Source organism: Notolepis coatsorum, assembly GCF_963971535.1.
Source record: "Notolepis coatsorum genome assembly, chromosome: 6".
Lineage (NCBI taxonomy): Eukaryota > Metazoa > Chordata > Actinopteri > Aulopiformes > Paralepididae > Notolepis > Notolepis coatsorum.
The window spans coordinates 48,477,985-48,501,466 of NC_140170.1; the positions used below are offsets into that span (position 1 = coordinate 48,477,985).

The 23,482-nt window shown below is 41.8% G+C and overlaps 1 protein-coding gene across 1 annotated transcript in view; it reads right to left on the reverse strand.

Moving 5' to 3' along the window:
• Nucleotides 1-23,482, reverse strand: part of mical2b (microtubule associated monooxygenase, calponin and LIM domain containing 2b) — a 217,785-nt gene that overhangs the window by 8,457 nt on the left and 185,846 nt on the right. The window contains 8 exon segments of the mRNA XM_084315549.1: nt 2,139-2,236; nt 6,380-6,533; nt 7,124-7,361; nt 11,316-11,467; nt 13,694-13,894; nt 14,779-14,903; nt 16,785-16,868; nt 19,060-19,179. Coding sequence (XP_084171675.1) covers nt 2,139-2,236; nt 6,380-6,533; nt 7,124-7,361; nt 11,316-11,467; nt 13,694-13,894; nt 14,779-14,903; nt 16,785-16,868; nt 19,060-19,179 — 1,172 coding nt within the window.

A 23,482-nucleotide genomic window follows, 5' to 3' on the forward strand; every position in this document is an offset into this window, starting at 1 on the left:
TTGGGAACAATTCTGCATTTGGAACATTGTTTTTGTGGCATAAACACCTCACACACATCCACCACGCTAAAGAGCTTTGCACACATTCATTTAGTTCGACAGTTATTGGGAGTAAATACGTTTGAATATGGCCATGCAGATCGGGGGGGGGAGACGACGACATTGAATCCTTGTGTTGCGTTAATTACAGCTCAATGAAATGATAAGGTAACAGTCCCTATAAGACAAGGTATTGCTATTTTTTTCATCTACATCATTTCACTGTGCTGTAATTAACTCATTCCCCGCCATCCTTTGAACGCCAACCACGTTATTTGATCGTTTTTCCTTTTTTCAGATATTTTTATTCATTATTCATCCGGGGACCTCGGTGTTACCATAGGGAATGAGTCTGAGATCGCCAAAGTACAATATCGGCCGCATCCAGCTAGACGGCGGTATCGAGCACCCTTTGAAACCTTGTATCTTGGCCTGTGCAACGGCCAAATGTCTCCGGGGGCACTTTTCTTTGTCGGGCGAATGGAGCGGTTATAACGATCGGATTGAGAAGTTGGCGACACGATCGACACCAATACTGGGACTCGCAATCAGATAATTGGAATATTCTTTTTGGGGTACATCCTAGTGAAGGTCCAACCATGTCTTCACTTCGATCACAACGTGTGTGTGTAACGTTACTCCACAACGTATGCCGTTGGTGACGGTCAAAGCATCAAAAAACTACCCCCCCCCCCCCCCCCCCCTTCATGCATTCATGATGAAACATAATACCTATGATATAGATCTGATTTGGGAATAGTAGCATGTACAGGCAAGAAACGGCAACGTTTATAGTAGAATTGACGTATAAGGCTATTCTCAGCCTTTCGGGAATTACCCCAGACCACGCTATAACTATACTTATATTCACCACGGTATAACACAGGAACATATGGATGATTTTTTTTTTTTTACATATTGAATGATAGACAGGTGATGTCAAATGAGCCATAGTATTGTATCCATAGCTATAATATAGAATATAGTTATAGCCCTACAAACAAGGTAAAAGCGTGGCAGTGCTAGAACGGGACCCGTCTAATCCCCGGCGGTCAATGAGTTAACACAACACAAGGATTCATTGTCCCCGATGACATCACTGGTGGCCATATTCAAACTCAGTTTTTGGAATGCGTGAGATTATGTGCAAAATTATTCAGCAATGATTGATAGATTTTGAAGTGCCCCTTTAAATAAAATTAATTGTTTTTGCAGTTTTTCTATTGAAGTGGATGTTTTGTGTGATCCCCTGTGTGCTGAATAGGTTTCATGACCCTTACATCAGTGAAAACCATTCTAAACACAACATAGCATTTCACTAATTCAAGGGTGTTATCTCTGTGTGCATGCGTGCATGTGTGTATGCGAGTGTGTCGTCTGTGTGTGTACGTGTGTATGAGAGTGTGTAGTCTGTGTGTGCTCATGTGCATGCATGTCTATGTGTGTATGCGAGTATGTGCATGCTTTAACGTGGGTGTAGCATTTCTCTGACTGCCACTCTAGTTAACCCTTTCACTGCCACACGACAGAAGGTTAACCCTTTACTATCACACAACCGACGGTCGCCGGCTGTCGTGTGGCAGTGACAGGGTTAACCTTCTGTGTATTGTCGCAGTGAAAGGGTTAACCGTTTTGGTAGTGCGGCGGTGAAAGGGTTAAGCACATTCATTCTCAGGTGGGGCTATTATACCACACAAACCATCCTCACTAACATTTAAAAGGTGCAATCTGTGATCCAAATGTAAACAAACGGGGTCACTTCACCACCGAAAAGCAAACTGGGCTTGGAGAATGGTGACTTAACATTTCATTCTCAAAATGTATTGAAAACTGTTGTTTACCATACAATTGTAATGTTTGTAAACATTGCCTAAAACTGATCAGTATTTTCAGTAATGAAAGTTCGAAAATCTATATCTTCCAATACAATACAACCAAAATAAATTCCAGATTAGACCTTTAATGCCATTTAAAAAACACTTCACCTGCGCTCGCCACTTATTTCATATTTACATTAACCTTTCTGTATTCTTTTAACCTTATTGTATGTGAACTAATGGAATACGATAGGTCACACTCAGGAAGTGACGAGCACTTACCTTCTGACTGGCTGGCTGGTGTTCATCATCATCATAATCATAATCATCATCATCATCGGTGGAGGAGTTCTGCTCTTTTAGGTTCTGTTGGCTGGAGGCTGGACAAAAAAACAACACAATTCAACCCTTTATTTATTCTCGAAAAGGACAATTGAGGTCACCCTCATTTTCAAAGTCGTCGAGGCTTAGACATTTCAATCCATCCTTTTTTTTTTACAATATAATAATAAATAATAATAACTATCGATATAGCACCTTTCACACATGGACCGCAGCACAAAGTGCCCCACAGCAAATAGCATACAATTAACATAGGCATACAATTTGCATACAGTTGATCTAATAAAAACAACATAAGAATAGGCATTAAATAAGTACAACATGTACAGTCTACAATGTTGCTCGAAGGCATGTGAACTCCCCCGGAACAGCCATTAGGCTGACATAGACCATGGTCTAAATCTGCCCCGTAAAAGGCTACTTTATTCAGGTCAAGGAACTGGGTACTGGGTGGGTGGGCATTTGTGTAGTACTGTACATGTACAGTCGTCTCAGTAGTCAGTCGTCTCCAGATTGAAATGCAGACCTCGGAGCACCTGCTGTAGTTTAAATTGCAAATGATTCAAAGACAGAACTCGCCAGTCCTTAACCAGCTATACAAACAGTACACACACACATAATATATATATATATATATATATACAAATATAGGTGGTTCCCTCTGTATGTATACCCAGTGCCTATGAATCAGGGTTAAAGACTGTAGCCTTCATGGGCTACAAACCTAACACAACTCCCAGAACTGTCACTCTCCTCCCTCAAATATCATGCAGTATCTGTCTCTAATCCTTTCAACCTCACCATTGTTACACTCTACCGCCCTCCAGGTCCCCTCGATCACTTCATAGATGAGCTGGACATGCTTCTAAGCTCCTTACCGGAATATTGTACCCCGCTCCTTCTATTGGGCGACTTCAACCTGCCTGACTCATCTCAGTCGGTCCCAGTGGTCTCCCTCCTACAACAATTTGACCTGACTCCCACTGCCATGCCTCCCACCCACAAAGCAGGCAACTCCCTGGATCTCATATTTTCCCGTAACTCCAGCATCATTAACACCACGGTAACTCCCCTACATGTATCTGACCATTCCTTCATATCCTTCTCACTAACTCTCATGCTTAACCGAAAGGTCTTCACCCCAACTCAAACCGTCTCACTCAGACGCAACCTGCCCTCCCTATCCCCCTCCACCCTCTCCTCTGACATACTATCCGCTCTACCTTTGAGTGACACCTTCTCTGCTCTCTCCACAGAGATGGCAACCTCCACCCTCCTCTCAGCCCTTGCAACCTCCTTCGACAAGCTCTGTCCCCTCGTTGAGAAACCTGCCCGCCGTTCCCTACCCAGTCCATGGCTGACGGATGCAGTGAGAGAACAAAGACAGGTCCTGAGAGCGGCTGAGAGGAAGTATAGAAAGTCACGCCTCACTGCTGACATCGACACATATCACAACCTCTTGTTAACATTCTCCAAAACCATTACTAATGCCAAAGCTTCTTTCTTTCACCATAGGATTGAGGCCTCTGCCAAGAATCTTCGCAAACTGCATGCTACCATGTCCTCCCTCCTCACCCCCCCCCCACCCCCTCCTCCTCCCTCATCTTTTTCTGCCGAAGACTTTGCGATCTTCTTTGAGGAAAAAGTGGAGAACATCCGCAACTCCTTCTCCCAACCCCCACCCATTCCAAACGCTGAATCGAGAACCTCATCCTTCACTCTCTTCACACATCTTTCTCTCCCATTACAGAAGCCGAGACCCTGACACTGGTAACGTTGAACCGTCCGACTACATGCCAGCTGGATCAGCTACCCTCCCCACTCCTCCAGACCATAGCACCGGACATCCTCCCATTCCTAACTGCAACCATCAACTCCTCACTCAACTCGGGGGTGGTCCCCACCTCCCTAAAACAAGCCAGAGTCACGCCCCTCATAAAAAAAACCAACCCTGAACCCCACCGTCATAGCCAACTATCGTCCTGTCTCTCTTCTCTCCTTCCTTTCTAAAACACTTGAACGTGCTGTATCCAACCAACTTACTGCTTATCTCTTACAGAATGACCTCCTAGACCCCAATCAGTCTGGCTTCCGGACTGGCCACTCCACAGAAACGGCCCTCATTGCGGTCACAGAGGCACTTCACTTAGCAAAAGCGAAAGGCCTCTCCTCTGTCCTGATTCTCCTAGATCTATCTGCAGCCTTCGACAGTCAACCATCAGATCCTCCTCGCGGCCCTCGCAGGAATGGGAGTGGCTGGATCTGCGCTGACATGGCTGACATCATACCTCAACGACCGCTCCTACCAAGTGTCATGGAGAGGGACTCTGTCGGCCACCCGCCCCCTCCGGACGGGTGTCCCCCAGGGCTCGGTCCTAGGACCCCTTCTCTTCTCCCTCTACACTAAATCACTGGGTAACATTATCACGTCTCATGGCTTCTCATATCATTGTTATGCCGATGATACTCAACTCTTCCGCTCCTTCCCTCCCTCAGATATCCACATCTCTGAGCGGATCTCGGCCTGTCTGTCCGACATCTCCGCCTGGATGACGACCAACCACCTCAAACTGAACCTAAGCAAAACAGAATTGCTCCACCTGCCGGCCAAATCCTCCCCCCTGACCGACCTCTCCATCACAGTCGAGAATGCAGCTGTGACCGCGTCCCCGACCGCCAAGAACCTTGGTGTCGTCCTCGACAACCAGTTGAACTTCTCTGCTCACATCGCAGCGACAACCAGAACCTGCAGATTCCTCCTGAGCAACGTCAGAAGGATACGCCCCTTCCTGACAAAAGAAGCCACCCAACTCCTCGTCCAATCAACAGTCATCTCCCGCCTCGACTACTGCAACGCACTGCTTGCTGGCCTCCCGGCCACCGCCACCAAGCCTCTTCAACTCATTCAAAACGCAGCGGCCCGCCTGATCTCAAACCTACCGAAGTCGGCCCATGTCACCCCACTTCTTAGGGACCTGCACTGGCTCCCCATTGCTGCACGTATCCGCTTCAAGGCCCTCGACCTAGCATACCGTGCGGCAAAGGGAACCGCTCCCGCCTACCTCTGGTCAATGGTCTCTAACTACACACCCTCAAGACCCCTACGCTCTGCATCTTCTGGCCGCCTCAGACCTACTCCTATCCAAGCTCCCGGAGGGTCATCAAAGAGAAGCCGCCTATTCTCAGTCCTTGCCCCACAATGGTGGAATGAACTACCCATCCCAGATAGGACAGCCGAATCCCGTCCAATCTTTCGCCGTCGACTAAAGACTCACTTCTTCAACCATTATCTGAAAAAAATAAATAAAAATAAAATCTAACCCTGACTAACCTTACTGTCATGCACTTGTCCTAATAAACTAACCTACACTGTAACACGCAACACTTTGATGAACATTGTTACTCAGCTGATAGAGTTGTACCCTTCTTGCTGTCTTGTCGTACAGAACTTGTAAGTCGCTTTGGATAAAAGCGTCAGCTAAATGACTAAATGTAAATGTAGTATAAGTTTATGGTTTCTCCCTGCTTGTGAATTTAGTGCATACTGTATTATGTCATATATATTGTACTATGTATGATTCCATATGATTAAGAATATGGTATATATATAGTAATATGTTTGAGAGAAAGGACGTCACTCTGATTTTAATACGATATATACACACCAATATTTTATCTATTGTCATGTTTATACTGTATGTTATGGTGGACCCCAAGAAGAGTAGCTGATGTTCTGCATATAATAAAATCCTAAACGTATGCTAATTAAGGCAGGACAGCTGTTTCAATTGCAATCGCTGGTGGTCGTTGGTACAAACAGCACCCGGTGGTAGAATGACCAAAATGGTGGAAGAAAGCGCCATTCATCTTTCTACACCAAAAGACTACTGTATATATGCGCACGTGATGTCCGTCTTGACATCACATATGACAATAAGGCGATGAATTATTAAACCTTGAATCTATTTTACGAGTAATAGGATTTAAAAGAACAATCGTTTATTTATCCGGGGAAGATTTTCTGAACGTGCATGTTCTTTTTCCATCAACCATCTGCCCCACACACACACGCGCACACAGTTTGCTGGTATCGTTGTCGGCAAATAAGCAACTCCATTGGAGATGTGATGGGTCTCAAACCCACGGCTTCTCTGAGCGGCCAACATTAAACACTCTCTCACCCTTGTTCCTGAAGTTGGAGAGCAGGGTCCTGATGTGGTCCTGCTCTTCGGTCATCTCTCCCTCGCTCTCCGACGACCCTCTCTTCTTCAGCCGCAGGGAGGAGAAGAAGTTGACCCTCTTGGCCGGCAGTGAGGCCATGTCGTCGGAGAACACCTTTTAGGTACCAAACAGGGGTTCTTATGCACAAAGTGATTGGTCTTCCTTTATCTTTGCCTAATTTTTTTTCAAAGTTATTTTGAGTTTAATTCTCATTATCATGCACATCTCACAAGAAGAAATAAAGACTTACGCATTCCTTTCTGTAGGACCTCTGTTGCCAAATGCTCATTTGTTTATCAAGGTGCAGTGATGTGGAATGATATACAAAATCTAACAGAAACATGTTCCACTTTAAATAGATTTAAAAGTAAGCTTGAAAAAAGAACTACAGATCCTGTAGTCTGTAGTATCCATGTGTATTTGTGTGAAGTAATTTCCCCCCCCCCCACCATTATAATTGTTGTATAATGCTGTATTGTATGTATCTGTGTATGAGAGAGGGATATGCGCATGTGTGTTTGTGCATAATGGGGGGGGGGGATTTGATTTGTAGTTATCCTACATAGGTTTAAGAGGGGAGGTCGCTTATAAGCCCTTGGTTTTTTTTACCTTTCCTGCCCATTTTAACTGTTCTTCTTTTACTTATTTTTATTCCAGAATGTATGTTTGTAAGTGCAAATAACAATACACAAACAAACAAACACCTTTTCAGAATCCCTCCTCCGGCCGCTCAGGGACACGTGCTCCAGCAGAGCGGGAAGGTCCCCTCCGGCCCGCCTGCCGGCCCGGCCCACGGAGGACCAGCGGGGGGGTCGAGGCCTGACGAGGGAGTCGACCTGGTCTCTGGTGGAAGCCGGAGGCCCCGCACTGAGCCAGGGGTCCAAGTCGAAGGCTCCTTCCGACACGGCCCTCGGCTTGTGGGGCCCGTTGGGTTTGGATCTCCTTCAGGATGAAAAAGACCTCATTAAAAATGGGCTATACGTGATTTTTTTTGGGCTAACTTCCTGTCACACTATAGGCGGATGGATGCATGCGGAATTAATTAACGGATGGATGAATTAAGAGCCAACAATTGCATGTCCTATTTCTCACCTAAAATGTGTCAGAAACATATTTTAGTGAACCATTTAGGTGGAAAAAGAGATCCATTTAGGTGGAAAAAGAGAACCGTTTAGGTGGAAAAAGAGAACCGTTTAGTTGGAAAAAGAGAACCGTTTAGGTGGAAAAAGAGAACCGTTTAGGTGGAAAAAGAGAACCATTTAGGTGGAAAAGAGAACAATTTAGTTGGAAAAAGAGAACCGTTTAGGTGGAAAAAGAGAACCATTTAGTTGGAAAAAGAGAACCATTTAGTTGGAAAAAGAGAACCATTTAGGTGGAAAAAGAGAACAGTTTAGGTGGAAAAGAGAACAATTTAGTTGGAAAAAGAGAACCGTTTAGTTGGAAAAAGAGAACCATTTAGGTGAAAAAAGAGAACCGTTTAGGTGGAAAAAGAGAACCATTTAGTTGGAAAAAGAGAACAGTTTAGGTGGAAAAGAGAACAATTTAGTTGGAAAAAGAGAACCATTTAGGTGGAAAAAGAGAACCGTTTAGTTGGAAAAAGAGAACCATTTAGGTGGAAAAAGAGAACCGTTTAGGTGAAAAAAGAGAACCGTTTAGGTGGAAAAAGAGAACCATTTAGTTGGAAAAAGAGAACAGTTTAGGTGGAAAAGAGAACAATTTAGTTGGAAAAAGATAACCATTTAGGTGGAAAAAGAGAACCGTTTAGTTGGAAAAAGAGAACCATTTAGGTGGAAAAAGAGAACCGTTTAGTTGGAAAAAGAGAACCGTTTAGTTGGAAAAAGAGAACCGTTTAGGTGGAAAACGAGAACCATTTAGGTGGAAAAAGAGAACCGTTTAGGTGGAAAAGAGAACAATTTAGGTGGAAAAAGAGAACCGTTTAGGTGGAAAAGAGAACCATTTAGGTGGAAAAAGAGAACCATTTAGGTGGAAAAAGAGAACCATTTAGTTGGAAAAAGAGAACCATTTAGTTGGAAAAAGAGAACCGTTTAGTTGGAAAAAGAGAACCGTTTAGTTGGAAAAAGAGAACAGTTTAGGTGGAAAACGAGAACCATTTAGGTGGAAAAAGAGAACCGTTTAGGTGGAAAAGAGAACAATTTAGGTGGAAAAAGAGAACCATTTAGGTGGAAAAAGAGAACCGTTTAGGTGGAAAAGAGAACCATTTAGGTGGAAAAAGATAACCATTTAGGTGGAAAAAGAGAACCGTTTAGTTGGAAAAAGAGAACCATTTAGTTGGAAAAAGAGAACCGTTTAGTTGGAAAAAGAGAACCATTTAGGTGGAAAAAGAGAACCATTTAGGTGGAAAAAGAGAACCGTTTAGGTGGAAAAAGAGAACCATTTAGTTGGAAAAAGAGAACCATTTAGGTGGAAAAAGAGAACCATTTAGGTGGAAAAAGAGAACCGTTTAGGTGGAAAAAGAGAACCGTTTAGGTGGAAAAAGAGAACCGTTTAGGTGGAAAAAGAGAACCGTTTAGTTGGAAAAAGAGAACCGTTTAGGTGGAAAACGAGAACCATTTAGGTGGAAAAAGAGAACCGTTTAGGTGGAAAAGAGAACAATTTAGGTGGAAAAAGAGAACCATTTAGGTGGAAAAAGAGAACCGTTTAGGTGGAAAAGAGAACCATTTAGGTGGAAAAAGAGAACCATTTAGGTGGAAAAAGAGAACCGTTTAGTTGGAAAAAGAGAACCGTTTAGTTGGAAAAAGAGAACCGTTTAGGTGGAAAAAGAGAACCATTTAGTTGGAAAAAGAGAACCATTTAGGTGGAAAAAGAGAACCATTTAGGTGGAAAAAGAGAACCGTTTAGGTGGAAAAAGAGAACCGTTTAGGTGGAAAAAGAGAACCGTTTAGGTGGAAAAAGAGAACCGTTTAGTTGGAAAAAGAGAACCGTTTAGGTGGAAAACGAGAACCATTTAGGTGGAAAAAGAGAACCATTTAGGTGGAAAAGAGAACAATTTAGGTGGAAAAAGAGAACCATTTAGGTGGAAAAAGAGAACCGTTTAGGTGGAAAAGAGAACCATTTAGGTGGAAAAAGAGAACCATTTAGGTGGAAAAAGATAACCGTTTAGTTGGAAAAAGAGAACCGTTTAGTTGGAAAAAGAGAACCATTTAGGTGGAAAAAGAGAACCATTTAGGTGGAAAAAGAGAACCGTTTAGGTGGAAAAAGAGAACCATTTAGGTGGAAAAAGAGAACCATTTAGTTGGAAAAAGAGAACCGTTTAGGTGGAAAAAGAGAACCGTTTAGGTGGAAAACGAGAACCATTTAGGTGGAAAACGAGAACCGTTTAGGTGGAAAAGCGAACAATTTAGGTGGAAAAAGAGAACCATTTAGTTGGAAAAAGAGAACCATTTAGGTGGAAAAAGAGAACCATTTAGGTGGAAAAAGAGAACCGTTTAGGTGGAAAAAGAGAACCATTTAGGTGGAAAAAGAGAACCGTTTAGGTGGAAAAAGAGAACCATTTAGGTGGAAAAAGAGAACCATTTAGGTGGAAAAAGAGAACCATTTAGGTGGAAAAAGAGAACCATTTAGGTGGAAAAAGAGAACCGTTTAGGTGGAAAAAGAGAACCATTTAGGTGGAAAAAGAGAACCATTTAGTTGGAAAAAGATAACCGTTTAGGTGGAAAAAGAGAACCGTTTAGGTGGAAAACGAGAACCATTTAGGTGGAAAACGAGAACCGTTTAGGTGTAAAAGCGAACAATTTAGTTGGAAAAAGAGAACCGTTTAGTTGGAAAAAGAGAACCATTTAGGTGGAAAAAGAGAACCATTTAGGTGGAAAAAGAGAACCGTTTAGGTGGAAAAAGAGAACAGTTTAGGTGGAAAAAGAGAACCATTTAGGTGGAAAAAGAGAACCGTTTAGGTGGAAAAAGAGAACCATTTAGGTGGAAAAAGATAACCGTTTAGGTGGAAAAAGAGAACCATTTAGTTGGAAAAAGAGAACCATTTAGGTGGAAAAAGAGAACCATTTAGGTGGAAAAAGAGAACCGTTTAGGTGGAAAAAGAGAACAGTTTAGGTGGAAAAAGAGAACCGTTTAGGTGGAAAAAGAGAACCGTTTAGTTGGAAAAAGAGAACCGTTTAGGTGGAAAACGAGAACCGTTTAGGTGGAAAACGAGAACCGTTTAGGTGGAAAAAGAGAACCGTTTAGGTGGAAAAGAGAACAATTTAGGTGGAAAAAGAGAACCATTTAGGTGGAAAAAGAGAACCGTTTAGGTGGAAAAGAGAACCATTTAGGTGGAAAAAGAGAACCATTTAGGTGGAAAAAGAGAACCGTTTAGGTGGAAAAAGAGAACCATTTAGTTGGAAAAAGAGAACCGTTTAGGTGGAAAGCCGGCATGCCCCCCCCCCCCCCCCACGTCTTCAGAACACGTCTCCATGTTACCGACCAAACATTCTGCCTCAGTGATGGCTCAGGATGCAGAGCTATTTAACACTTATTAGAACAAAGAAAATATCGTTAACAGCACGTTTAAATATGTTACACAGGATCTGCGCTAAGTCGATGAGGGTTTGAGCAGAGGTGTGACGTGATCATAGTTCCTGTATTTCCAAACGAGGAACTAAATAGGCGTGGTCTATGCTCTATAATAGTCCAAGAATAGCACTACACAACACTGGGTTTGCGTGCCGAGGAAGCCGTGGATGTCTTTCCAGTGTGCACCTTGAAGAGTACGTCGTGCATCGTTTGCAACACTTGCATTTGAACAGTTTGTATTGGCGTCTGTGTTGTACTGCTCTTCCTCAGGTACTTGGAAGCCAGGGCTAGGTGTGTTAGTTATAATGTATTGTTCAACCTGCACACCCTGGAAAACAAGGACAATGAATGCGCTGTGCGTACGGTACATACATGGTGACTGCCGGGGCAGATGCTTTGGTGGAGGGAGTGGCGACACGGAATGACCTCTTGAAGGCGTTGGCGATCATCTGGAAGGCTGAGGGGGCCGGGGCTGGGGTCGGAGCCTCGTCCTGGTGCTCATCTGGGTCAGCCTCTAGTTTTACCTGATGGAATACCATTTTTATTGTCAACCTGATGTGGAATTATAATGGCATAGTGTATTCCAAGTCTCGAGGCCAGACTGCCACCTTATCTGGAAAAGAAGTGTATTATTATTCCGGTCTAATCAATTGGTCTTATTCTCCTCGCCACCATCTTTATTTTTCGTAGATCGCTATGAATGCATTTCAATGATGACCAATTCACTTCCTGTGTATTTCAAAACGCAAAGACTATGGCGGAGATAAACAGAGTTGTTTTGATTATTTCGGTTCTTGAAGTGGCATTTTTAATAGCAACGTTTCGACATCGAAGTGAACGGGCACTTCTGCATCCCTACCGCAGCTTGCATCAAACTTGACCAATATTGCGGCAAAGTGAATACAGTGAATTGCCTATCATTTTTGAGATTCAATTCGAATTTATTTTGAGTCTTTCCCATCTTCACATCTTCTTCATTACATTTAAAAAAGGAACAAAGGACATGATAAAGGATAAGACATCTAAAAGAGCCAGGGCCCTCATTCATCAATGTGTGCGTAGAACATGTTCTATTTCCACACGTAAGCACGGAATGTAGAACTAGTGTACGCACAGGGAAGTCGGGATTCATCACACGTGCGTACGCAGGCTCTACGCACACCTGTCATGATGAATCCCACCTTGGCTCTGCGCCGAGGCTCGTGCACACTTTCACGTATTTGCATACCAGAAACGCCCCGATTAACCATATACGGTAATGGAATACACCCATGAAATGTGGAAAAATGGACTAAGCCGAGGGAAGCGTGTCATGAGACAGGCTGACAGACGTGTACACTTACGGTGATGTCGGATATGATATCTATTAACCATTGCTGCCTGGGCAGCGCAAACACTAATAAATACCGCGCTGGAATATGACTGCCTTTTCCCGTGTTGTTTGATTAATACCCAGGGATTAAAGTTCTCCTCAATTTTATTCCAAATCGCGATGGATCTCCCGTCAATTTTCTACCTGCTGCATATGATTTCTAGAGGCATACTACAATCTATTTTGATGTCAGTATTGGGTAGCCTATATAAACAATAATACGAGAGCATATACAAGAACAATGAATCTCACTGCATGTATGATGTAGCCTGCCTTTCAATACATGAACTTGAATTCCATCATGTTTGTGTGCGGGACTCACAAGGCTGTTGTCACAATGGGTGGTACCGCCCGGTACAGTAATAATAACAGTCCACACAATATCACGATCCATGCCATAGCCTATGTTCTATTAGGACATGATCTGTGACGACAAATGTTCTAGAATGTTTGATTAAGATATCATACTCTGACAGCATGCCTATGATCAACAAAAACGCGAACTTGAATCCCATCATATACATAGTCTGTCCACTATCTGGTGTCATTGCAATGCGTTTTCTATTCTTTCTTATACAGTAAAAAGGGGGAAGAACACTATATTCATATGACTTGTATTCTGCTTACAGCTTCGAAATTCCACTTGTTTCGTTTAACGTAAAGCCTTTTAAATATAATCAAAACGTTCCCGTGTTTGTTTCTGCGGTCTGCGCAAAATAATAACGAGTTGAGCTTTATGATTTATGATGAATTGAAAATGGGGGACCCTGATGTAAACAAGACGAAAGTCTTTCTCTGGTCTGCATCCCCAATTAACAATTGTATGTACTGAGCTGTACTGTACTGTACCCATTCTGCAATCTGTTAATAAACTTTTCAATCAATCAATCAATCAATCAAGCTACGCGGAGCGCAGTCAGTCAGTAGCCTACACCCCGTATATTCCGATAACGCTATATAAACCATGCTGCATTCATTCTGAGAGAAAGATCTATTATTCCAAATGCTATTTATAGGGTTTTGACCATAATTACACTACTGTTGCTATTTTACAATGAACTATAATGAACTACGGTTCGTACAGAACATGCCAGTGTTATTATGCACAGAAGCTAATTTCCTTGTTGTAATAATATATTCTACCACTGGGCGCCAGGTACGCATGGTCTGACCTGTGCGTAGATGTAAGCACGGAGTCAAGTTCAAATAGAAATTGATGAATCCCACTCTTTGCTTAGAAATGATCGTACGCACAGGGTAAGCACAGATCTGTGCGTAGAACACGTTGATGAATGAGGGCCCAGGCTTTTTGGACTTTCCTCCCAATGTTCATGACATAGTATACATTACACCTTGAATCCTTTAGTAAGATCTTAACCTGGTTTCTGGTGTCCTTGTTTGCCTGCGTTTCTGGTGCAAGTAGGTTGTCCCAGTCCAGTAGCTTCTCCTTCTCAGACCGAGACAACACCAGACGTTTCTTAGGGCTGGACGGACAGCACACGTCCTCTTTACCCGTCTCACACTTCACTGAAGGACTCGAGGTGTCCGACGACGTCGTCTCGGAACTGCTCTGGGAGTCCTAAGAGGGAAACACAGTAGAACAATTTAACCCTTGCACTGGAGAACTATAAGTTCTGTTTTTAAATTGTTGGACAACCCCATGTATTTACAATCGTAATGTCAATCCAAATAACTCGGGAGGGTGAATGTGATACATCCCAGGAAAGTACTCAACCTCTACTGTCTTATACTATGAGTAAACGCAACACTCTCACTTACCATCTTTAGATAATAAAAGTACTCAACCTATACCGTCTTATACTATGAGTAAACGCAACACTCTCACTTACCATCTTTAGATAATAAAAGTACCAAATGTAAGAAACAAGTAGATATTCATGATATTTTCTTTATAGGATAGTAGAGAGGAGGAGCGCAGACCAGAGATAAAAAGGTGCCGACAACAAAAAAACGTCATGTCTATATGAAAAGAGTGCAGTCGCACTCATAAGACATTTTAATATTTCAGTCATTCGCATTAGAGAGAGTAGACACAGAATACATTCCAAGACTGTGCTTTAAAATCTAAAGATGGTAAGTGAGAGTGTTGCATGTACGTACAGTGAACTGATGGTCTCTCAGGTCCGTCTCGTCCAGGTCAGAGTCGTGTTTACGTACAGTGAACTGATGGTCTCTCAGGTCCGTCTCGTCCAGGTCAGAGTCGTGTTTACGTACAATGAACTGACGGTCTCTCAGGTCCGTCTCGTCCAGGTCAGAGTCGTGTTTACGTACAGTGAACTGATGGTCTCTCAGGTCCGTCTCGTCCAGGTCAGAGTCGTGTTTACGTACAGTGAACTGACGGTCTCTCAGGTCCGTCTCGTCCAGGTCAGAGTCGTGTTTACGTACAGTGAACTGATGGTCTCTCAGGTCCGTCTCATCCAGGTCAGAGTCGTGTTTACGTACAGTGAACTGATGGTCTCTCAGGTCCGTCTCATCCAGGTCAGAGTCGGCCTCCAGCATGGCGTCTGCGTCCTCTCGGTCTGCCGCTTGGCTTCTCTGGAAGTGCTTGACCAGGATCAGAGGGAGGGCTGTAGGAGAGGAGAATTATGCTGAATGTTACTTCCATGCTGGCAATAAAAATCAATAAATAAACACTTTTAAACAAAAGATGATTTAATCTTAAACATTTAAAAGAGGTGCTTTTGCATTATTGCACGCAGGAAGTTCAAATTTGACAGGTTTGTCGATTAAATCAACAAATCGATTAGTCGACAATGTCCTTCACGCCGTGAATCTTTTTGGTTGAAGGCGGTCCGATTATGTCCCATCCAAAGATTACTCTTCAAGAATGTATATGAATGTACCCCACATGGTGAAAAAAAGTCATGGACTGAGGCTTTAATATGACCCGCCTAGGTTATTAGAAGTTGAACATTTTACAACCCAAATTTGCACACATATTTGTAAACACTATACAAAAAAATAAATAAAAATAAAAAATTGTGAACCATAATCCGATTTGTATAAAGAAAATTGTAGATGTTGGGTCGATACATTTATATGCATAATACACTTGTCACTGAATAACAATGACCATGTGACATTTTTTATTTAATTTTGTGTGTGTGTGTGTGTGTGTGTGTGTGTGTGTGTGTGTGTGTGTGTGTGTGTGTGTGTGTGTGTGTGTGTGTGTGTGTGTGTGTGTGTGTGTGTGAATCCATTGGCGCTATGTGAAGCAGACACCAGCACTACAATGCTTCAGAAAGGAACCGTTATAAACTATAAATTCAATATAGTGAACATATTCCAACACATAAAAAGCCTGATAAATTACAAGATAATTATTTTGTAATTGCTCTGGTAATTGCTCTGGTGACCCCTAGTGGTGAAACAACTGCATGGAGTGAGAACTGCTCAATTGTGGCAAAAAAATGAATAATAATAATAATGAAACATGGTACATGGTTTATGTTTGCATGGCCGTCTAAACAGGGGCATTTAAGATGTCTCCCCGTTTAAAGAGCAACAGAAAATCCACAGATGTACCACAAAGATATCAAAATAAGGGTTTAATAAAATAAGACTTACATTGCTCTGTAAGCAGTCTTACTTTGAAAAGAGTTATGAATAAACTGACCTATTGTACCCTTGTAAAGTAGTTTACCAACAATCACTTCCACACCCAGGTTATAACGACTCTTTAAATAAAGACTCTTTATTTAACCTGGGCTTTTCCAGACTCACTCCTGGAAGGTCACCACCATTATTGTCTATGGGGATGATTAAAGTTAAAACACTATAATCTCTTAGCTTAGCGGTCCTAAAGACACCAAACGAGAGGTGATGCACACTCACACATGTTGGTATTATATTTATATACACTTATTATATATATATACTTGTGAGGACACTGCATCAACTTTCATTTATCCCTCATACCCCTTAGCTTAACATTAACCATGCATGCTACATGACTAACCTTAACCCAAATATTTTGAGGACCAGCCAAAATGTCCTCACAACAGAACAGTGGGTCCTCATAAACAATATATGCACACACACACACACACACACACACACACACACACACACACACACAGATCATACACAAGTCCCAGCTTAACACTGTGCCATCATATAAATAGCCAGCCATAGTAGGAGGCTTCAAGGTCAATAATAAAACTAATAGGATTATCAAAGCCATAATATGACAGTAGACAAAGTACAGCATACAGATGCTCCATCACACACACATGTATGCATGTACACACACACACACACACACACACACACACACACACACACACACACACACACACACACCTGTCTGGATACATAGACCAGACACATTGTGAGATTGTACATAAAAGAGACACCAGGACAAAGGTAGAGCAACTAGGAACAGCTAGATAAATACATACATAAGAAGCACAGCAGAGACGGGCCGAAGTAAAGGCAGAAACACTCACTCGCTCTGATCTTTCTCTTCCATCGAATGCTCTTGTCTGGGAGAGGGTCTGGGTGGTCTACAGGTGGGAGAGGGTCTGGGTGGTCTACAGGTGGCGATGGAAGATCCAGTAAAAGAGACACACAGACAGACAGAAAAGCACACAGTAACAGAATAAGAAAATGTATTCTGATGCAAGTTGTTGTGTAAAGTAAGGGTTCTAAATTAATTCGAATGTAAAAACAGGTTAACAATCACACAACAAGCATAGTCTACACTTCCATTTTCTGTGTTGTTGCATATTTATTCTGATAAAAACAAATACAAAAAATCGGACTAATGTATGCCACTAACCTAGTATCTAATGACCTTTAGTTAAGTACAAGATTGTCCTGACTCATCTGGATGTGGTGATGTGTTAACTGAAGGACCATGAAGATGGCAGCTAACCAGACCCATAGAATAGTAGGCTAAATGGTAAATGGCTGCATTTATATAACGCTTTTATCCAAGTTCAAGTTTCTTTATTAGTTGTCATACAGAAGTACAGAATACTTTTATACAAAATGCTTCTTTCTGTTACGCTCCAGAGACTGTGCAAGACAAAAATAGATAAGTATAAAATAAGTATAGCAAGTATAAAATAGAAGTCAAGTACGTAGACTTGTTCAGTATGTTCAGTATATACATATATACAATGCTCGATGTAGAGTAGAAGTAACTGAGTTACCATACAATATACTATACAGTGCAAAGGATGAGGTACAATTTAGGTACAATTTACAGTAAGGTGTAATGAGGTATGGGTTGTAGTGCAAATTCTTTACCAATAAATATAGTGTGCTTGGGTGTTCTAAAGTGGTTAAAGTGGGTGCTGCAGTGAGTTGTATGTTTAAAGTGAGTGTGTGCGTGTGGATGTGAGCTGTGAGTGCATTTGATGGTTGTTACATAGTGTTATTGTTCGTTGAGCATCCTGATGGCCTGGGGATCCAAAGCGCTTTACAATTTGTTCCTCACATTTCACCCATTCACTCACACACCGATGACAGAGGCGACCATGCAAGGTGCCAACCTGCTCATCAGGAGAAATTAGGGGTCAAGCGTCTTGCTCAAGGACACTTCGACACGCTGCCCACGGGAATCGAACCGGGAACCTCCGGATTACCAGATGACCGCTCTACCTCCTGAGCCACTGTCACCCCCTCAGCCTAGTACCTAGGTGAGCCAGCATTCACAATAACTATTGATCATCCATTGCTGGCTCACTGGCTCACCTAAATCAAGCAGACCCATGATTAATAGAGAGTCATTAGCTGCAGCGGTTTACCCTGCGTGCTATGACAAGTCTGTGACAAGGGTGCGTATCCATAAGTTCTGTAGTGGGGTTGTAGGATTCATAACCAGTCAGCAGGAGGCGCCACAGTATAAGAAAGTATGCATTTGACATAGCCCATGATTCAACCACATTGTATGTGGATGTGTGTGCATGTGTGGACAGAATGTTCAGCCCAGTAAATTATTTCACCGCAGAGATGCCAAAACAAATATTCAGCTAAGTGTGGGAGAATTAGCTATGTCTGCCCTGCTCCGATCCCCCAGTCATATCACACACACACCACACACGGAAGTTCAACAGTTGAGAATTCTCCTTCAGGGAATTTCATGTTCTCAAGCTATCACGATAGGCATAGATGACAATTTTTACAGTACAAATAACTATAATAAGTATAATAGACCTGAGAGCTACCGACAGTTATATTATAAATCTACTATAGTACAACAACTATGTAGATACGCATGTGCTGTGTGGACTGAGACAGACCTACCATAATATTTTATGGTGTCATTTGGTGTTCGGGGGCAATGGTTGATTTGTTTGGGGAACAATCAATGGAGAAATAAAGCTTTTTTTGGTAACACTTTATTTCGCGTCCAATGTTGACACTCAACTTACTATCAACTGACTATCAGTTTGAGTGTCACTAGAAACGCATCTTTGGACGTTCATCTAACTTTCACTTGTGAACTCGGTGCATCCCAGTTGCACAACGACGACAAATGACACTCAACATGATTGTACTTTACTGATTGTGTGCGTCAGTTATTGCGGATTCATGCTCGCTAAAAAGTGGTACGAATGACGTACATAACTTTGACCATGGCAGTACTATGGTAAATTATTCATACAATGGCCGGTCCAATGGTAAAACAAAAATTACCATCATACTACCATGCTATTCTTTTGTATGAGACCTCCTGCCGTTAAGAACAGCGTAGCACACAGAACCAACACTGACCTCTGGTACCATCCCCTGTGATGTCCCGTGTTGTTGGTCCCAGGGTCTCGTCAGCCTCCTCTGGTCCCAAACTGCCCCCAACATGCCCCCTCATCATGGCTGCTGGCCTGCACTGATCACCTGGAAATACATCTAGGATTAGACTAACAATACTAACATACCCTCTTATCAGAATGAAATGCACCTACTGTACCAACATATCTCATAAGGAAATAAACCTCATATACTCTACCATGCTATCTAATCATAATGCAATTTATTCAGAATGAAATAAACCCACACACTATACTAGCACACCATCTAATCAGAAATAAACCTCATATACTGTACCAACATATACCATCTCAATCTCATGAAATTTATTTCATACTCTGTACTAACGTGATATATCTTCAGGGTCAAATAAATCTCATATCTGTGCTAACATGGCATTACATTAAAATGAAATAAATCAAATACTCTGTATATAACCATCTCATTAAAGCTGCACAGGGTAGTTTTGAGAATAAAAAATTACCTCAACAATAACTAGTTACAAATGCTTGAATATTGTTTTATAATCGATAAAAAAATCCCCCTTTGAAACAAAATGAACCAACATTTCACTTAGAGGGTGCTTCTTTGTAAGGTGAAGGTCTAGAGTCAAACAGTGCTCCAGGGATCTAGTCTTTTTTTTGTGTTCAATACTAAAGATTTAAATGTAATATCATACATTATTTGGACTTTTCAGATATTAGTGCCTCCCACCCTCCAAAACACACAAAAAACAACTACCCAGTGCACCTTTAAAATGATATAAAACATACCAATTTATCAGAATGAAATATCCCTAAGTATTCAGCACTGTAATGTTATCCAATTAATTACATCATCTAACCATTATGTACTATGTACAGTACTGCCTAATTACATAATTGAGATACGAGTTATTACACTTCCACAATGCATACTACTACATACACAATGCATATTGTGTCATAGGGAATGCATTACTCACTACAATGCAACCAGATTAATGTCACAACATAAACTAACGCATGAAATTACAATTATTACTGGCATATTGTACTATACTATCCCATTAAAAGGTATTACACTGAAGACAGCCGCGTAGTAGAGTAGTAGCCTCTTATCATACCGTGGCCTACTGCCTCTAGAAATCACATTAAACACAAGATACCGTTTAAAATGCTATGGTGGACACAAGTGAATTACAATTCACTTTCCTAGCTGTGCAGTACATGGCATGCATCCTCTCTTTACATTACCATTAACTGAAATATTTGTCATACAGAAGAGCAATGGCGTTCAGTAAGCGTTGTACTCACATAATCCTGTTTGTACAGTATGTTTCACAAGATGAAAAAGTCTTATAGCCTCATCTTCCAAAGATGAATCCAATTGGTCAAGTACACTTGATCACAGCACGAAGACGCATACAGATTCTGTATATAAATGCATACGTGTGTGTATTATTATGTGGAGCCCTTTACAGTAATAGGCACTATATCCAATGTCCAATTCCCACATCATGCATCCATTCAGCATTGTAGCCATTTCTTTTTGATACACGTATATCATGAAATAAAAAAAATATATGTCTCTAAATCAGCGGTTCTCAAAGTGGCGTCCAGAGATTACCAGCAAAATTATTTCTATTATTAGGTTATTATTTATGGCACCACTGGGATACACCCCCCCCCCCCCCCCCCCCCCACAGCATAAGACATTAATGGGATTCTGGACTACATCACAACAAAGATAGAGTCCCTGGGACAACATATTGCCTTAATACACATGGATTTGTGGTCAATGACCTGAAAAAGATATAGAGAGCAACTGCCCTAATGAATTGATGCCAGGTTATTCCTTGTGCCCTTTTTAAAAAGGGGAACTATTTTACTATTTCTTTCACTATTTGGGCACCTTTACACAATTCCTGTGAGTCCTATGGAACACCTCTGTAAGTTTTTTTTTCAAAAAAATTTATTGTTTTGTATTTCTAATCAAGTACTCAAAAACAGCATTTTTCTACCTCAAGATCTTAAGCCGTTTTGAGGCTGGGCTCCAACCACTGTGTGGCCTGGTGCCAACTGCCACATCAACTGCCATATTATTATGCAGCTGAGAAATCTCTGACATCACAGATATGCACATTTTCAGATGACTCAGTTCAGTGAGGGTGAATATTGTGAGAGGAGAATTGGAAGAATGCGCCAATATGAGAATTAGAGACATAGATCCTATTAATATAAGTCCACATATCTAGGAAACAATGCTAAACACTGAAAAAGGCCATTTATAAGATAGTTCCCCTTTAACAGCTGAGAATAGTAGAACTGGAATTTTACAAAACAATTCCACTCAATGGACAAGGGATTAATTGATGGCTGCAACTATATGTCTTAGCATCAGCTAATGCTTAAAGGGGAACTCCAACATTTTGGGAAATTAGCTTATTTAACATCTTCCCTGGAGTTAGACAAGAAGATACATACCTTTTTTGTCTCTGTGCGTGCATTTTAGCTTTGGGAATAGACGCTCCGTTAGCATAGCTTAGCTTCATCACTGGAAGTGAGGCAGGACAGTAGCCTTACAGTGCCTTACAGTGTATTGCAAGGTCTGACATTGACCAAATTTGATATGCATGACCTTGGTGGGCTCTAGGTCAACTCCTGAAAAGGGGGTCAATGTCAGACCTTGCAATCAAAAGTTAGGGGGCGCACTGAAATTATGGCAAGGGTTATTAGCCCCCTAACCTTTGATTGCAAAGTCTGACATTGACCCCCTTTTCAGGAGTTGACCTAGAGCCCACCAAGGTCATGCATATCAAGTTTGGTCAATGTCAGACCTTGCAATACACTGTAAGGCACTGTAAGGCTACTGTCCTGCCTCACTTCCAGTGATGAAGCTAAGCTATGCTAACGGAGCGTCTATTCCCAAAGCTAAAATGCACGCACAGAGACAAAAAAGGTATGTATCTTCTTGTCTAACTCCAGGGAAGATGTTAAATAAGCTAATTTCCCAAAATGTTGGAGTTCCCCTTTAAGCTACTCGAAACGGACTATAGTACTACAGTACATGTAGGTAACCAGGAAGAGAGAAAAGACCCACAGAGAGAACCTCTTTAAAGGGAAGAATCCACCCCACGTATGTTATTCCTCTGCTGTTGAATATACTTATGTATATTTAAAAACTCTCAAATGTAATAGTGTTTAACGGTGGATCTTCACTTTAAATGAGAGTAAATTTACCTATCTCAAGCCCCGCCCACTTCCCCCCCCCCCTCTTTTCTTCATCCTCCAGTTGTGATTGGAGGATCAAGACAAGAGGGTGGGGCTTGAGATGAGTCAATTGGAACAATTCACTTAGTTTGATTAGGAGTCAGTAGTTGATCAGTTCACTTGACTGATCTGATCAGTCAGGTTTGATTTGATTCAGTTTGATTGTAGTCGAGGCTTTTGCATTGGGTCTTGATGTATAGTTTGAATTACACATTTTGTGGCGAAAAAGGTAAACTAAACAATGGATAGGCTATGAAAATTCCAAAGCTGTGTGCCAATTCAAGTAGACTAAATGCATTTAAAAAATGTTTTTATAAAATAAAAAAAAAGATAATAATTCAGCTTTGTGTAAACAGGAAGCATTCATTAATTGTTAAGTGAGCAGAAGCTGAACATCATTTGTGCAAAAAGGAGAAACCTTTTTGTAAAGTGGCACTGATGAAGTTAGGTTGTTAAATCTGTGGTTATAACAGGCGTGTGGGGAGTGCTTTGCAGATACCGCAAAGGATTAAGCATGAAATGTTAAAAACGATCATTACCACCTAATGTCTAAACATTCAGAGACCACGGGTATACTACGCAGTGCACTAACTAGGACATTTTGCGAATTTGTAACAAAAAGAGGAAGCGGGTAATTTATGAAATCAAAATAGATTTATTTGACTTACATTATAAACACAACTAAAAAATTTACAGTACGTTTTACAGCCAACAAAAATAATATGGCGGTGTGCAAAAATCTAACAGGTAGGCAGGGAGGGACCGATGGATCTCCTGAGCAAAGTCTAAGAGGTACAGGAGAGGGATCTGCAGAGGGGTTCTGAGGGGAGGGGATCTCCTTCTGGAATAGATGGGAAACCAACAGACGCACCAACAGACAAGACCACAAGACACGCGGACACAGACGTTATCGCCCAGACTGGCCTGAGAAGCGAAGAGGAATGGACTTTTGATCATAATGCAGCAGCAGGCCCAAACAGCACTCAGAGAGGCATTCAGATGGTGCGAGTCTGTGTTTGTCCATGCGTTAAGAGAGGTTAGGAACCAACACATCACAGCGTGGCCGTTAGTGGGGTTAGTCGGACCGGAATGGAAGCACAACTCCAGTGTGCCAAACACCTCAATTGACTACATTCACG